General features: G+C 36.2%; 1 protein-coding gene across 1 annotated transcript in view; it reads right to left on the minus strand.

Moving 5' to 3' along the window:
• The window catches only part of OXCT1 (3-oxoacid CoA-transferase 1), a 97,655-nt gene that overhangs the window by 39,339 nt on the left and 43,551 nt on the right, over window positions 1-14,765 (minus strand). The window contains exons 8-11 of the mRNA XM_042804675.1: window positions 7,665-7,772; window positions 4,882-4,993; window positions 4,304-4,398; window positions 3,507-3,555 (exon numbers count right to left, since the gene is read on the minus strand). Of these exons, the coding sequence (XP_042660609.1) occupies window positions 3,507-3,555; window positions 4,304-4,398; window positions 4,882-4,993; window positions 7,665-7,772 (364 nt within the window). The remainder of the gene's footprint in view (window positions 1-3,506; window positions 3,556-4,303; window positions 4,399-4,881; window positions 4,994-7,664; window positions 7,773-14,765) is intronic.

The following is a 14,765-nucleotide window of genomic DNA, read 5'->3' on the forward strand; positions in this document are numbered from 1 at the left end:
ACATCCATGTGTACAGAGTGCCTCTGGAAAGGCATTAGAAACACAGCCAAAAGTGAAATTATAAACCCAGTATGGAAAACTTGAGAGGAAAAAAGAAAAAAAAACAATCAAAAATGAAAAAAAAAAAACCACAAAAACAAAACCAACCAAACAAAAAACCACACACACAAAAAAAAAAAAAAAAAAAACAGAACAAAATACTTTAGCACCAGATGACATTGTGAAGAACAAGTTAGTGTAGTAACAAAGTGGAAGAGGAATGACACATCATTAAACAGTTTCCAGAAAATAGGGAAAAAGAGACAATGAGACTAACTAAGAGGATAGGAAAAGGGAAACAGACACTGTAGGAAAGTTAAATTAGAGACCTCCATTACCAGCTTTAATTTATTGAGTTCACTTGATGTATATTATATGCCAAGACATGCTATGGAAACTAAATTTTGACACACGAAATAGTATAGAATTAAGGTCATACAAGTGATCTTGCAGTCAGATCACAAGAATTCAACATGCTAACATCCAAACGTGCTGAGACTGCTTGAATTATCTTCCCCTACCAGGCACCCACCCAAAGCAGTGGGAGAGACAACACGGCCTGCAAGCAGCAACATTGAAAAAGAACCCTGGGGGGTAAAGTGACAAGCTAAGGCAATACTGAGAAGAGACACAGGCTGAGGACCACAGAATAATCTAACAAGAGCGCTGCATTACCCACTTCTTGAAAGAGCTCTCAGGAAGTCAGTACTTGTAAGTATTTCTGCCATAAGACAGAAGTCTACCTTTCAATTACTGTTAATATAAACTTCATGTGAGATACTCAGAAAATGGAACAAACAAAAAACCCATACATATTTCAGTGAAATACAATTACATCTGCAGATAAAAATTTGGCAAACACCCAAACTGGGAGTATATTTTGAAAATGTGGGCTTTGGGGGCTGACACTGGACCGTTGCAGTCAGTGAATGCAAACAGAATTAAATCCTATTTCTTTCTCATTTAGCTTCTGTTTTCTTCACATCATTTTAGAAATCTGTCTGGAAAGCAACTAGAATGGTCTTAATCCAACTGTCAGTGTGATTTAGCAGCTTCTGAATGTTTCAGCAAGGATAACAATAATAATTTTGGTGCTAGAGCTGAGGTTCACCTACCCTGTGTCCTGTCTACTGCAGCTTCAGAGGAAGATGTGAAGGTGCTTAACACTGAATTACCAATACTGGAATAATCTGATTTCCATGTTGCATTCTGACCTCTTATGTTAGCTTCATCCCTGAAAGATTACCTCTTCAAAAATATTTATCAACCATAAGTAACAATTCAAGATCATCCTGACATCCATATAAAAGCACAACAATTTTTCAGAGTATTTAACAAGTTCTTGGATATTTTTTTCTATTGTCATTCTGTTAACATGTTAATTTCTAATGCACCCATTTTAGAACTTAACTTCTAATGTGTGTGCATATAATTTCACCTTTTATAGTAAATGGTTTTTATTCTATACACTTTTTTCCTTCCTGTGACACCTTCAATAATCTATTTTTTTTTTTAAATACCTAAATTTCAGTTCAAGTGTTAACACAGCTCTCATGAGCTTCTGGCATTTTCCTTCATACAGTGTATCACAAAAGTTACCTAGCTACTGGTGAAATGCTGGATTCAATTCCTTAATAAATTCTTATTCCAAACCGGAAGATGGCCATAAATAACTCCTTATTTAAAACATAATACTGAAACAGGGGCAATAACATAGAATTATGATAGTGATATCAATTAGTTAAGTCAGGTAGCAAATGTTTCAAGTCAGTAAACAATTGCTGGATTGCACCTGCACCATGATATTAAACTAAAAGCTTGCTTGATGTCACTGCTTTATCACCTTTGCCTTTTCAGAGTTTAATTCTACTTGCTAACAGCCCATGAGAAAGGTACTCTCTACATGGATACATACGTACACACCCATGCACATGTGCATATGAATGTATATGTATACATAAAAAAAAATATACAAAATGCACAGATTTTCCACATGTATAAACAACCCTAAGATGTCAGCCATGGGTCTATAAACCTGTACCATTAACACCAATGAAAATTTATAAGGTGTCAAGTTGGGCACTTCTGTTTGTCACAATGCACTATATAGGTGTAATTTTACATGGCAACAAGAGAATGGAGACAGGCCCAGCTTTCTGTGAAGAAAACAGTGTCTTGGTTTGGGCTGAAATAGAGTTAATATTCCTTTTCAGGGACTAGATGAGTGCTGTGTTTTGGATTTAGCTTTGGGTTTGGTATGGGAAGAATGCTGACAGCACACTGGTGTTTTCAGTTGCTGCTGACACTTCAAGGACTCCCCGACTCCCCATGTCCTGCCCGTGCGCCAGGGCACAGGGAGCAGGGAGGGAGCACGGCCACAGCACCTGACCCAAACTGGCCCGTGAAATATTCCATATCATGGCACGTCATGCTCACTGTATAGAGGAGGGGTGGTCGGGAAGGGGCTCTCTCTCTCTCTCTCTCTCTCTCTCTCTCTCTCTCTCGCTTCCGGGATTGCGACTGTGGGATCTTGGTATTTCGGGGTCGCTGGCCGGGAACGGGCTGGGGATTGGTCAGCGGGTGGTGAGCAATTACGCTGTACATTGCCTGTTTATATATTTCTTTTTGTTTTCCGATCGTCATTGTTCTCGTTTTACTGCCATTATTAAACTGTTCCTATCTCAGCCTGCGAGTCTCCCTTCACCCCTCTAATCCCCTCCCCCATTCCCAGGTGGGGAGGGGGAAGGGAGGGTGACCAGCTGCGGGGGTTGGTTGCTGACCAGGCTCAAACCACGACAAACAGAAATCAGACAGATGCACTAAACCACAAAAAGCTTAATTTTTTACATTGCATGGCTGCTTCTGAGCTTAAATACCTAAAAACAGCTGGGCAAAAACAGCATGTGAGGACTGGCATTCCTCTGTGAAAGTGGCAGAAGCAGCAGGGCCCTCCAATGGGCCAAGTCCTGTTTGAGGAGCTCTTTCCCCCTGCCCTGGCTACTGCTACCTCTCCAAATTCAAATGAGTTGCATTCCTGGCAACTTGCTAGCCAGACATAAACCAGGGCATTCTACACAGGACGTTTTAAAACATGTCCCAAACATAAATCAATGAAAAGCATTTTCTAAAAGAGAGAAGGTGAAGAGTAGCAGGAAAACAAATCCATATTCATATATAGGCTTCATAAAACAATCTTACTTCTGAAAAGGAAGATTTGACCCTTTACTGCCTGGCCTGAAAGAGAGTTTCCTTCAGTAGCTGCTAAAATGCATCACATCAGAAGCTAACTAGAATATTAAACACCTCCATTGATCAAAACCAACTTTCACTTAAAATAAGACAAATACAATAATATTTATAAGTAAATATAGCAGGAGTCTGGGTTCAAATACTGAATCAAAAGAAAATTTTAAGATTAACAATAAATAATCATTTTCCATAAATTAAATTTATTTAAAAGATTTTACCTGCATTAATCAGGTCTGGATCTACTTCGTTTTCAAGTGGATAAGGACCCTGAGAACAATGCAGACATATGTCAGGTATACATTAAAATACCTTTGAGATACAATTCATAACTGCTTTATTACTTCTAATGTTTACTACTGAAAACAGATCATCACAGGCATGCATTTTAGTTTATCTTTAGCAGCGTAACATCCCTGAGAATACAAGCCACAATTTAAGTCAACTAGCGTATCAGGACTGACAGACATATTGTTAGAGGTTGTTAGAATTTCTAAATAACCTCTAAGTAGGGGGGTTGTTTGGTTTGGTTTTTGTTTTTCTTTTTTTGTTTTTTTTTTTTTTTGTTTGTTTTTTTTTGGTTGGGTTGTTTTTTTTTTTTTGTTGTTGTTGTTGTTGTTTTTAACCAAAATGACAGACATTCTTCAGAAAAAGGTAAGTAGGTGCAACTTCTTTAAGCCATATGGTAGTGAAAATAATACTCACTTTAGGCTTTATTTAAGATTATGTTTGATAAGGCCTTACAAGGCTTGGTCTTGCAAACTACTGAAGGTTCTGACTTCTTCCAGCAAAACATATGCTGAAGAACATACTTAGCAAAGTAACACTATAATCCTGAATTGAGCATTTCCTTAAAAACTTCCCTGCACTACAATAAGAATTTTATGATCATGCAATATGGTATATATTTGAATATGATTTTTAGTAAAATCATAATCAGGTTGGGTGTGGGCAGGGAATAAAACCCAGCCACTGCAAGGTGAGTACACTGCAATAAATGATCAAGATACATTCTTACCAAACCCAGAACTCCATTTTCACTCTGTAAGTGAACAGTTATGTCTGGACTGATGAAGTTACTGGCCAACAGTGGGATTCCAATACCCAGATTAGCTGAAGAGAAATGGTTAAGGCACAGACAGAAACACACTTAAGCAAACTAGTAAATTAACAAAAGTTATCATTGTACTATGATTAGATTAGAGTTGTTCTCTTCACAAATACTTTCATTTTTAGTTAGATGCCTCAAATTTGTGATGAATTATTTTTTCATTTGGACTAATTGCATTCTGTCAAATGTTTTACATGATAAAAAACCCCACAGTGCAAGTAAACTTCGTTTCCAAATGTAACTTTTTCAAGAAATTCTTGCAAAACATTCAATTACTAACAAACTCTCCAGATGCACCTGGATAAAAACTCCAGGTACTCTACGTTTTAACATCACATCTATTTCAACAGGGTGTTAATAAAATGAGAGAATCCCAGGCTCTGGGAAAGACAATGAGTATGGTAATTAACCTGTTTTAAACAAAACAGCTGCAGTTGTTATTCTAATGAGTCGCCATTTTAATCTACAGCACAGCTGAAGGATACCATACATGCCATCCTCAAATTCTAAGGCAGCCCGTCTGATGATCCTCTCCCTCACATTGTCTCCTTGCTTTTGTTTCACTTTTGAGTCTTCAGGCTTTCGGATTGATAAGCGCTGCAAAAGAAGAAGTAATCATAAATAAAGATTAGAATCCAGATTCTTGCTTCTCACGACACAAAAGCATGATTCGTGATTGCACTGAGATACTTGGTCTAAGAATAATGTTATTTATCTATCATCTACAAAACCCAAACTTTTATTTTATCCATTCAAGCTTATCTAAGCCAATGGAGTCATCAAATATCCCCAATGATGGCCTTAGAGCAAAATGTTATTTCTTCGTCTGTATTACAATGGCTGAGAGAGTACATGATATATAGACAAATGGCTAAGGAGGCATGAAGCATTAGTGCAAATAGTAGCAAGTCTGAGATTCATTACCCCAGAGATACCTAAATAGATTTGTAAAATGTCAGCCTAAAATACAAATACTGCTCTCTTTCTGCATTCATTCAATTCAGCAGTGGTGTTCTAGATTTATATGCAAGAAACAGACAAATGCCAGTCATCCAAAGATACTTTGAGCTAAGCAACTAAGTTTTCAAATATAAATCTGTATAATCTTGCATAAATCTGCCTGAAGTTATTTCTGAGATTTCCTGGCCTTAAATTGATGCTTTCTAAATCCCATGTAGGTGAAGATGCCATGGCATTCATGGAGTTTGTAAGACCTTTCTTGTGAATTATTGTTTACATAGATGATGTTATTTGAGCATCTCTCCCATGCATATAAAACTGCTCTGGCCAACACCATGTCCTGCACCCTCATATGTACTGACATCCCCTGTTGCTTCAGGCCACAATGAACACATCAGGCAAATTATCCTCTGTTACTTTTCATCATCACAAAAGAATTCTTGCAGTGTCTTTCTTCCCCATATTGGGAGTCACTTTCCTCTTAGGCAGTCCGTATCAATCCTGCTGAATTTCCCAGCAACTTACTTTTTATGCCTTGGCTATTTTCCCTAGAATTGCTTCACTTGCAAGTTATGGAAAAAGTAAAAACGATCAGAAAAGGTTTCTCTTTGTGATCACAATGGGTTTCTCAGAAAGTATGACTTGCACTAGAGGAAACACATCTGAACCAAATTAGGCAGCAACTGCTGTTTAAAGCCAGTAAGAATTATGACAGACTGGCTTCTCGCTATTCTCATTATTCTTCATCTCTTCTTTTACCACTTATCATGCTCAGTGCTTTCATATGTACAGCTGCTTCCTTCATATATATTCTTTTATGGAAGAAAAAACTTACCATTTCCTTCCTATACTTCTATTAATGAGAGGTGCCACTGACAGAATTACAAAATTACACAAACAAAATTAATCTCTATTATAACTTTGCTGTGCAGTTTATAGTAGCTTTGGTTTTTTCCCTCATCTCAGTTCCATGTTTTCTTAACCATATAGGAAAGGGTTGGCTAGGTAGGTGTATTATGCAGCCAACCCCAAAAAAATCCTGTGTATAAAGTTGCATAAAGGTCTTCCCTGGACAGAGAGTCACCACTTCATCCACTGTCAAACAGCAGTAAGTATAGCACCTTAATAAATCCAAAATGTATTTCTCATGAAAAGTAAAAGCTTTTCTGTGAGATATTGCATCCATTCAGAAGGAGGAAACAGGCCATTAATTGCAGTCTAACACAACATGCCCAGAGAAAGAAAAAAGGAAAAAAAAAAAAAGTTTGACACATCTGTTTCCAGTCAAATACTCAAGAACATGCAATAAGCTTTTGCAGAATGAACAGATGGAAGGAAAAAAAAAAAGCTTTTTAACCTTAACATTCATAAAAGTTTACTCAGAGAAAAGGCCTTGTATGACTTTCTAGGACTTTATGACTTGATTTTAATAATAGAAGTTTAATTATTAAAATTCCTTTCTGCACTTTTTTTCCCAGGGTTTTTTTTTCCCTTGTGTCATATATCTCTCCCTCCACGAGCATTTATGATGACATTTTGAATAATTCCCACCTTCAGAGTATGGAGACACAGGAGAAACAGAATTTTCAACTGCACTTTAAGAGCACTGTCACATCACCAAAATTAATATAGGGACATATCTGGAGTGAAGCAAAGCCACAGAATCAAAGAACAATTACCTAATCATAATTTTCTTGGATGTTTTCAGTGACAGAGTATTATTGGTGCAATTTTTATTACCTACTGACATCTTTTATTCAGATTAGAAATGCCACTGACTAAAAAAGTTCCTGATTAAAGAAAAGGAAAGAAAGGTTCCATGACCTTTGCAGTGTAATGTAATTCAATACACAGCACAAAAGGGGCTGAGACTGACCCTATGTACCCATGTCAAAAGCTCTCCAATAGGAAAGAAAGTATCTAATTATTAGTCAGATCTTAGTCTAGGTGTTCTCCTTGTTGTGTCCACAGGAGGTGAACTGAGAGCAGGAAACAGAGTGAGTTAGCATTTTCCATCAAATTTTCAACTGTGTTAAACCCAACCAGGACTACAGGCAGTTGCTCTAAATTATTCAGGGACTGAACCAGAGAGGCTGAGGTTTAAGAAACAAGACTCAATTATCAGGCCACCACCTACCTACTAACTATCTAAATACTGACCTAAGCTTCAATACTTAGCAAAACTTGATTGGTCTTTCTCGCACTATTTTCCCACTGCTAAGAATTGGTGGCTAGAGTAAAAACCACGTGAATTCTAAACTACACCCCAAGCTGAAATATGTTGCTACCAAGAAGCTCAGATACTTACTTCAATTCTCTTCTCAAACTTCTCTCCTTGTATAAGACGATCGACATAGATTTTGGGAACATGAATGTCTTCTGGGGCAAATGCTCCTATATCAACGATTTCTTCCACCTACAGAAAGAAGAGTGAAAGTGAAAATATTTAGAAAAAAGTATTCAATGAGAGATTTTATTAGCAATGAAGTTGCAAATATTAAATGTACAGTGGATCAAATCAAGAAAACTAAGGAATGGGACAAAAATAGATATACCCTTTAAAATAGGCTATTTTAAATGTTTATCTTCCCTCTTCTTTCACATAATATTTCAAATGGAACATAGTTTCTGTTTTAAGAGGCCAATTTGTACAACCACCTTGAAGAAATATAGCATGTTACATCAGTTATTTGTACCTACAAGTAATTTCCATTCAAACAGAAGGAAACAATATGCTGGTAACAAAATGTCAAAGGAGAAGTATGAATTTTAAGGATACAAACACAGAAGTTGGCTTAAGTTTCTCCATAGTGTACTCAAAAATAAAACTGAAAACACCAGTTTGTGTAAAATTGAAAGCAGTCATCACCCATCACCAGTGAAGCAACATTAAAGAGCTTAAAATTCAATTTGACATCCTACTGTTACTGCACAATGTGATCAATAATAAAATCTATAGTACATCTGATACACAATTACCTTCCTACTGTGCCTCACAGTGTGACACAATAAACAAACAAATAAATCCACCCTAAAAGCAGCAGAGGGAGATGAAAAAATAACAAACTAAAGACCACAGGATCAGTTTCAGATGATACCTAAAAAAACAACCCTGGGGTAAACTGACAGGAAGAGACAAATTGTGAAATCTGTAAGGCAAAGGTGGTAAGAAAAAGGCAAAAACAGCCACAGGGACACCAACCTCAAGTGTTCAAGGAAAGCAGAATCACACATCCAGAAAGGCCTTATCCACAAGATAAGGAGAGACAGTCAAATCAGTATTTTAAAAATTCAGGCTACTGTACTCACAAAAAAATGGTTCAATCACATCCATGCCCCATCTCACTTGAAGTTTATTATTTTCTACATGAATTTTAAAATTAGTATGCAGAGTAAGTCAAACACAGAGTAAAAGGAAAAAATCCTGAAGCACACAACTGAAGCACACTGCACTTTCGGTACAGTGACTATCACAATATACTCAAAAGGGAAGGGAAGCAGAGACAAAACTTTTCAATGAAGTCACAGGCAAGCAGATGAACTGCACCAGCAAAATTCCCAAATTCACCTTTTCTAATTAAATTTGTCTTCACTTATCAGGTGGAAAATTAGGTCTGGGGAATACTAATTGCTACTGATTTGAACTTCCTCACAAAAAAACTACATTTATTTGCTGCAGTAGGTGAGATTAAAAAACCAAAATCTTTGCTGGCACAATTCAACCAACTTCAGTAGAACTACACTGTCAGAAAACTTGACACACTGTATCTCTCCCCCTATAGAATACACAGAATAAATAATTTATATAGCAATAAATTGTTGGATTTTGTTATTAGTCACCCCATTCCATTAATTGGTTAGCATTTTGTCTATTTGGAAACAGCAGTTAGCATGATAGCTTTTCTTCACAAGAACCATCAACATACTTATTTATTATTTCCATGTATTATCCTAAATAAACATAACAGACAATCTGTATTTTGTCCTAGGGATTTCAGATGAGCCTAAGGATCCCTGCAGATTGGAACACCTTTGTGTTCACAGGCGGCCCCCCACTATTCTTACTGGTGTTTCACAACTACCGTGGTTTACCATTATGTGAAATAAGCAATAAATGTAATTAAAATCAGGTATGTTAAAATATCCATATAGCAATAAAATGAAATTTTGAAAAGGTATTAAAAATTTGCATGTAATGGCTGCAAGAACACATATCATCCAGTTCTGCAAGTAAATTTAATCAGCATGTTTATATGAAAAAGAAAGAATTCACACAAGGGAAGTACAAATGTCATCTGATTGCTCTAACTCTCTCTCCCAACTCTGCTCACAGGGAACTAGATGATACTCTAGCTAAGACACTGTAGAAAGGCTGCCAGCAGCCTCCATCAGTATTGCCAGCACTGATACCCCAGATGATGCTGTGCCAACAAAAGTGAAACCAGGAAATTCGATGGCTATGGGAATCAGGAACTTAAATTTCTGTAACCACTGCAAAACATAAGCCAAGAACCTTACTAGATAAAAATGATAATGCAAAAATAAATAAATTGCTGGGCATATTCACTCCCCTTTCAGGTTTCATAGTGTTTTATGAGTCTATTCTGTAACACATCCACAGCCTAAGCCTCAATGAAACGTGCAGAAGAGCATTCATAATAATTAAAATAATTAAAAAGATATGTGTGAGTTCTCTTCCTGTTCTGCTCTCTATCCTATCTATCCTTCTGCTCTTTCTTCTCTCTACTTACCTTGCCTCAGGGCTTTATTTTGTCATGTACAGAAGAATCCCTGTAAATATCAAAAATCATTATATGGCATCCCACCTGAGAGACCAAAAGTTTGGCAAAGCATAAAGAGGGAACTAATCAGGGCAGACCACCTCCTGGACTTTTTAAATCAAAATACTCTGGTACCATTTACATTGTCTTGATCGCATGTATTTATTTTAAAGATTATCTTCATGAATGTGCTAGAAGATAGAAAATGTCTACACATTTGCTACGCATGGAAAGCTAAAGAGTAACTTCAAGAGACCATAGCAGCTGAGTCCTCTCATTTGGGAAGGCTCTGAAGCATGATTTTAAAATCTTTCAATTGTTTCAAGAGTTTCACAGTATTGGTTTTCTTCCTGGCTATAAAAGTTACTGCAAATCTTGTCTTGATTGCTGACAATGGGAGCAGAATGAATAAATTCAACCATTTCTGAACACTGGTTTATCTGCAAGTACACCCAGAACATGAAAGCTGTTCTCTGCTATGATTCACAAGAACCTTCTGCCTTTCCTTTTTGTATCAGCACTCATAGAATCAGTGGTCATTTGTTTCACAATATCACTTCCTTCTGTAATTTACATCTACTTTTCCCTTTTTAAAGTAGTTTTGATTTATTTTTGCTTATGGAAATTCTACAATTTTATCTCAGAATTTCTGAAAGCCTTCAGAGAGAAAAAGGGAACCTCAGAGGTCACAGACTTCCAGTAAGAAAGACAGAGAACTCTGGTTCTTGACCAAAAATTGGCAAGGAGATTACGATGACACAACTATTCATGCCAAATCATTTGAAAATAAAAAGGTCTTTCCTTTTAGTATGTACGTTTCAACCTGTTTCTGCAGCCTAATTAGGTCTTTTATGATATGTGAAATGTTTTCAGCTGTTTCAGTTTTAAATCTCAGTTTTCACAAAACTAAGATATAACCAGAAATTACAAAATAATTTCTTATTACAGAAAAAAAAAATCAAAGACATGGATGTGTGGGTGGGGTGAGAGAGACTGGGGGAGACAGAAAAAATCTATGCTTAACAAAATCTATACATTTTTAAATAGCCTATTTTTACACTGGCTTGATTAAATCTCTCTATCACTATCTTAATTATCGTAGTACACTTCAGTTCTTCAAACTTAAATAATAAAAATACCCAGCAGAACACAAGTAAACTAAAACATTACAACTGGTCAAATGTCCAAAACAACAGAAGAATGAAACCAAATTTAGTCCCTTAGATGTTCAAAGACAAACTCATTAGAGCATTTCTTCAGTTTGCTACTGGAAGAGTCAGGATGTCACTGAAAAATTCATTGTAACATTTATAAAATCATAAGAAGTTAAAAAAAAATTAAAAACTACAGTAAGGGCTATGAGGAATAGTTGTGTGTCTGGTTCACTCAGGATCACAGAAACTATGATCAGCCATTCCTCATGGCTAATGACAAACAAGAAAAAAAAAGTCAGTCTTAATTTTGTTTAGACTGAATTTCACAAAAAGCTTTGACATTGTAAAACAGCAGAATACACTCTGAAAACAGGTCACTGGAAATTAAGAACTTATTTCTTAAGATACAAACTTACTGGGCTACAGGAAAAGAGGAAAGCATGTTAATATTACTCATTTCTGCCTGCATGCAGGGACACAAAACAGAGGATCTTCTGAGTTCAGTTCTGTCCTTTTCTGACTCTATGATCAACCAGAACATGGAATTTCTACTCCTGCCAAATACCTACGGTAATGAAATGGCAGTCAGTCAATAGCCATCCTGAAGCAGAGACTTCTACAACTTTAAAAAGCAAGCAACTACCAAGTAGTCTGATAAAGGCACATCTTGATCAATAATCAGCATGTTATGCACGTTATGCTCACATCAGACTTGGACTGATTTGGGTCACTCTGAATGTCTATTTAGTCCAGTAGCCCTTCTTCTTGCCAAAGAACAGGAGTTTAAAAGACAGAGTGGTACTTCTGGTTATATTCTCCCAGCTTCTGGCAACGTGCAGTTTAAGGAGGTCCTTAGTCAGAGGTTGGATATAGACCACCTTGCTTCATAGCTTATGATGAACCATAAACTGGTCTAATAGTTTTCCTGGAACCCAAAAGACTCTATCATTGCATTTCTACAATTTAACTAGTATGAAAAACATTTCTCATTATCTCTTGTAATTTCACTGTGGGCTTCCTTCTCTTTGCAATACAGGAATAGCAGGCAGCTGTTCTTTATTTGCCTGTTCCGTATCAATGAGGATCCTATGTAACTTTATATTTTTTCCTGGTTTCTAGTAGACTGTTATCCTCTATGAACACTGCAGAGAAAAACAGTGAGGTGTGTTTCCAGTATGTCATACCTGATCATTAGGGAAGCAAAGCTGACATAAATCTCCTTGGTTTGTCTTGAGGTTTTTTGTCACATGGCTACAGAACCTCATAAATTAGAAGCCCCTGATAGATTATACTAATTTTACCTTTTTCTCTGTTCTAAATCTCAGTTGCCTCAGGCTTAATCTCTCAGACTTCTTTGCACCTGCTGCCTGTTTGCTTCAACCACCCCTTCCTGTTTCACGCATTTAACTTCTTCCTCCATGCTGTACTGATGACAGCAAAGAAAACAAACTGCACAAAATTACCTGCTCTGGGTACTTACACATAGCAGTTCTTGGATAACAACCACAAAGAAAAGAGGGAGCTTACTTGATTATCTGCAAAAGCTACCTACATGTAAAGCTGTGTGCATGCATAAAAGAATGTGAAAAATTTAACCATCAGCCTCTGAAAAAGTTCTAACATATATACAGAACTAAAATTCTTCAGAAATTTTTAAGCTATTTGCATTTTAGTGCAGCCATGGTACATGTTAAGTTTCAAGAACATATTCAAAGTCAGAAGGTACTGAAATTTCTCAAAGGAATAATCCTAAGAAAAGAGCATTCTCAAAACAATGTATTTTCACTTTTTTTTTTTTTTTTGTCCTTGTAACTGGGCAGTTTTACCCAGAATAAAAACTCACTTAAATCACAATAGAAGTGATTTTATAAAAGGGTAGCTACTTCAACAATAAATGCCTGCTATCAATCATGCCAATAAATATGTATTGTATAAACGTATTCTGTATCAACTAAAACTTGCTGTTTTTTCAAGACGTTAGCCAAGTAGATAAGGCAGAAAAAAGCAAAGTCTGCTAAGTATTATGGGTTACTGAAGTTACTTCATTACATTGGTGAAATTGCTTGTTTGACAGTTTGCACAAGTAGGTCTATATAATCCTGTATGCATCAAAAAGCTAAAGTCATAAATGATAGCTCTTTTCTTGCTTCCTTAAATTAGTTTATTTGGATTTTGTACTGTTTTTCTACCATAAAATTATCTGAACCATGAGAGAATCCTTTAAGATCAAGCAATCTACCAGTCCCAGTATTACTAACCAAGCCAGCCTTCTGCAACAGGCACACCTAAGGAGTGACTCCTTCCTAAACATTTCTTAAAATCTGGTTGTTTTGACATAAGCCATTAACAAACTCATGCTGGTTGCAATCACATTTTGCGGCTTATGCTTTCTTGATGAAATGAGGTGATTTCACAGTGTTCAGTGCTTATTTTTACTATACTCAACTGGATGGATACATTAGATTGATAGCCTTTGAACTGATTAGACTAATAAAAAATGTCACATATTTTTACAAAGTTATTCACAAACTATCAAGAAGACTCAAAACCTAAAAAAAAAAGAAATTAGCTTTAATCTCAGCAAAAGATTTTATTTTCTTACTCATATCAGAGAAATGACAAATGAAGAGAGATTGAAAGAGATCTCGTCTCCTATGCATTCAAATAAATGTAACTTAAAGGTCAGGGAGATAAATTTAAGCCTTGCTTTCAAAAATGAGCTAAGAAGAATTTAAGTACTGAAGGGAAAGGTAGAAATGTTAAAAAAAAAAAAAAAAAAAAAAAAAATCAGATATTTGCACCTTCCAAGAAGGAATTCTTTGTATTTTCCAGGCTATAAAAGTCCAACTAAACTACCCCCAAATTCAAGGAATATTTCTAAGGCTCAGACCAGAGAATGCTAGGCAGGAGCCATGTAGGAAGTAATCAGGATAAAACAATATATTAGCAGCTACTTTGTAACAACTTATGTTGCTGGTTCTCCCTGGTAAGAGAAAGGAACCCTGTATCTATTTCAATAAAGGCATGAAAAGACACATCGTCTCACAACAGCACTTTTATGTACACACATGTATTACTTATTCTCCTTATTTCAGACATTCACTATAGATAGTGGTAGTTTACAAAGATTTCTGAAACTTCTTTTACATGCTACGACTTTCTTCCTCAATGAGGGAACAGAGTGGTCCATTTCACCTTCAGGATCACAGTAGATATACCAAAACCCCAAAATATTTAAAATCACTAAAACTTTTCCACAGTGTTAAGGAACAGGGTAATCAGAGTATTCTTCTTGGAAAGGATTGGAAGAAAGAAAACAACTGATGGTAGTATGTCATGCAGCTTAGAAACTTTCAACAGATTAATCAGAAATCACAAGAATGTCCGTATCAAGATATTGCAAGTAACAAATTTTAAGAAAAATAAAACTCTTCTTACACTTAATCATTATCCTTCCTGAAAGCTGCCTGGAAA

This window comes from Tyto alba, unplaced genomic scaffold, assembly GCF_018691265.1.
Source record: "Tyto alba isolate M040663 unplaced genomic scaffold, T.alba_DEE_v4.0 Super-Scaffold_42, whole genome shotgun sequence".
Classification (NCBI taxonomy): Eukaryota; Metazoa; Chordata; class Aves; order Strigiformes; family Tytonidae; genus Tyto; species Tyto alba.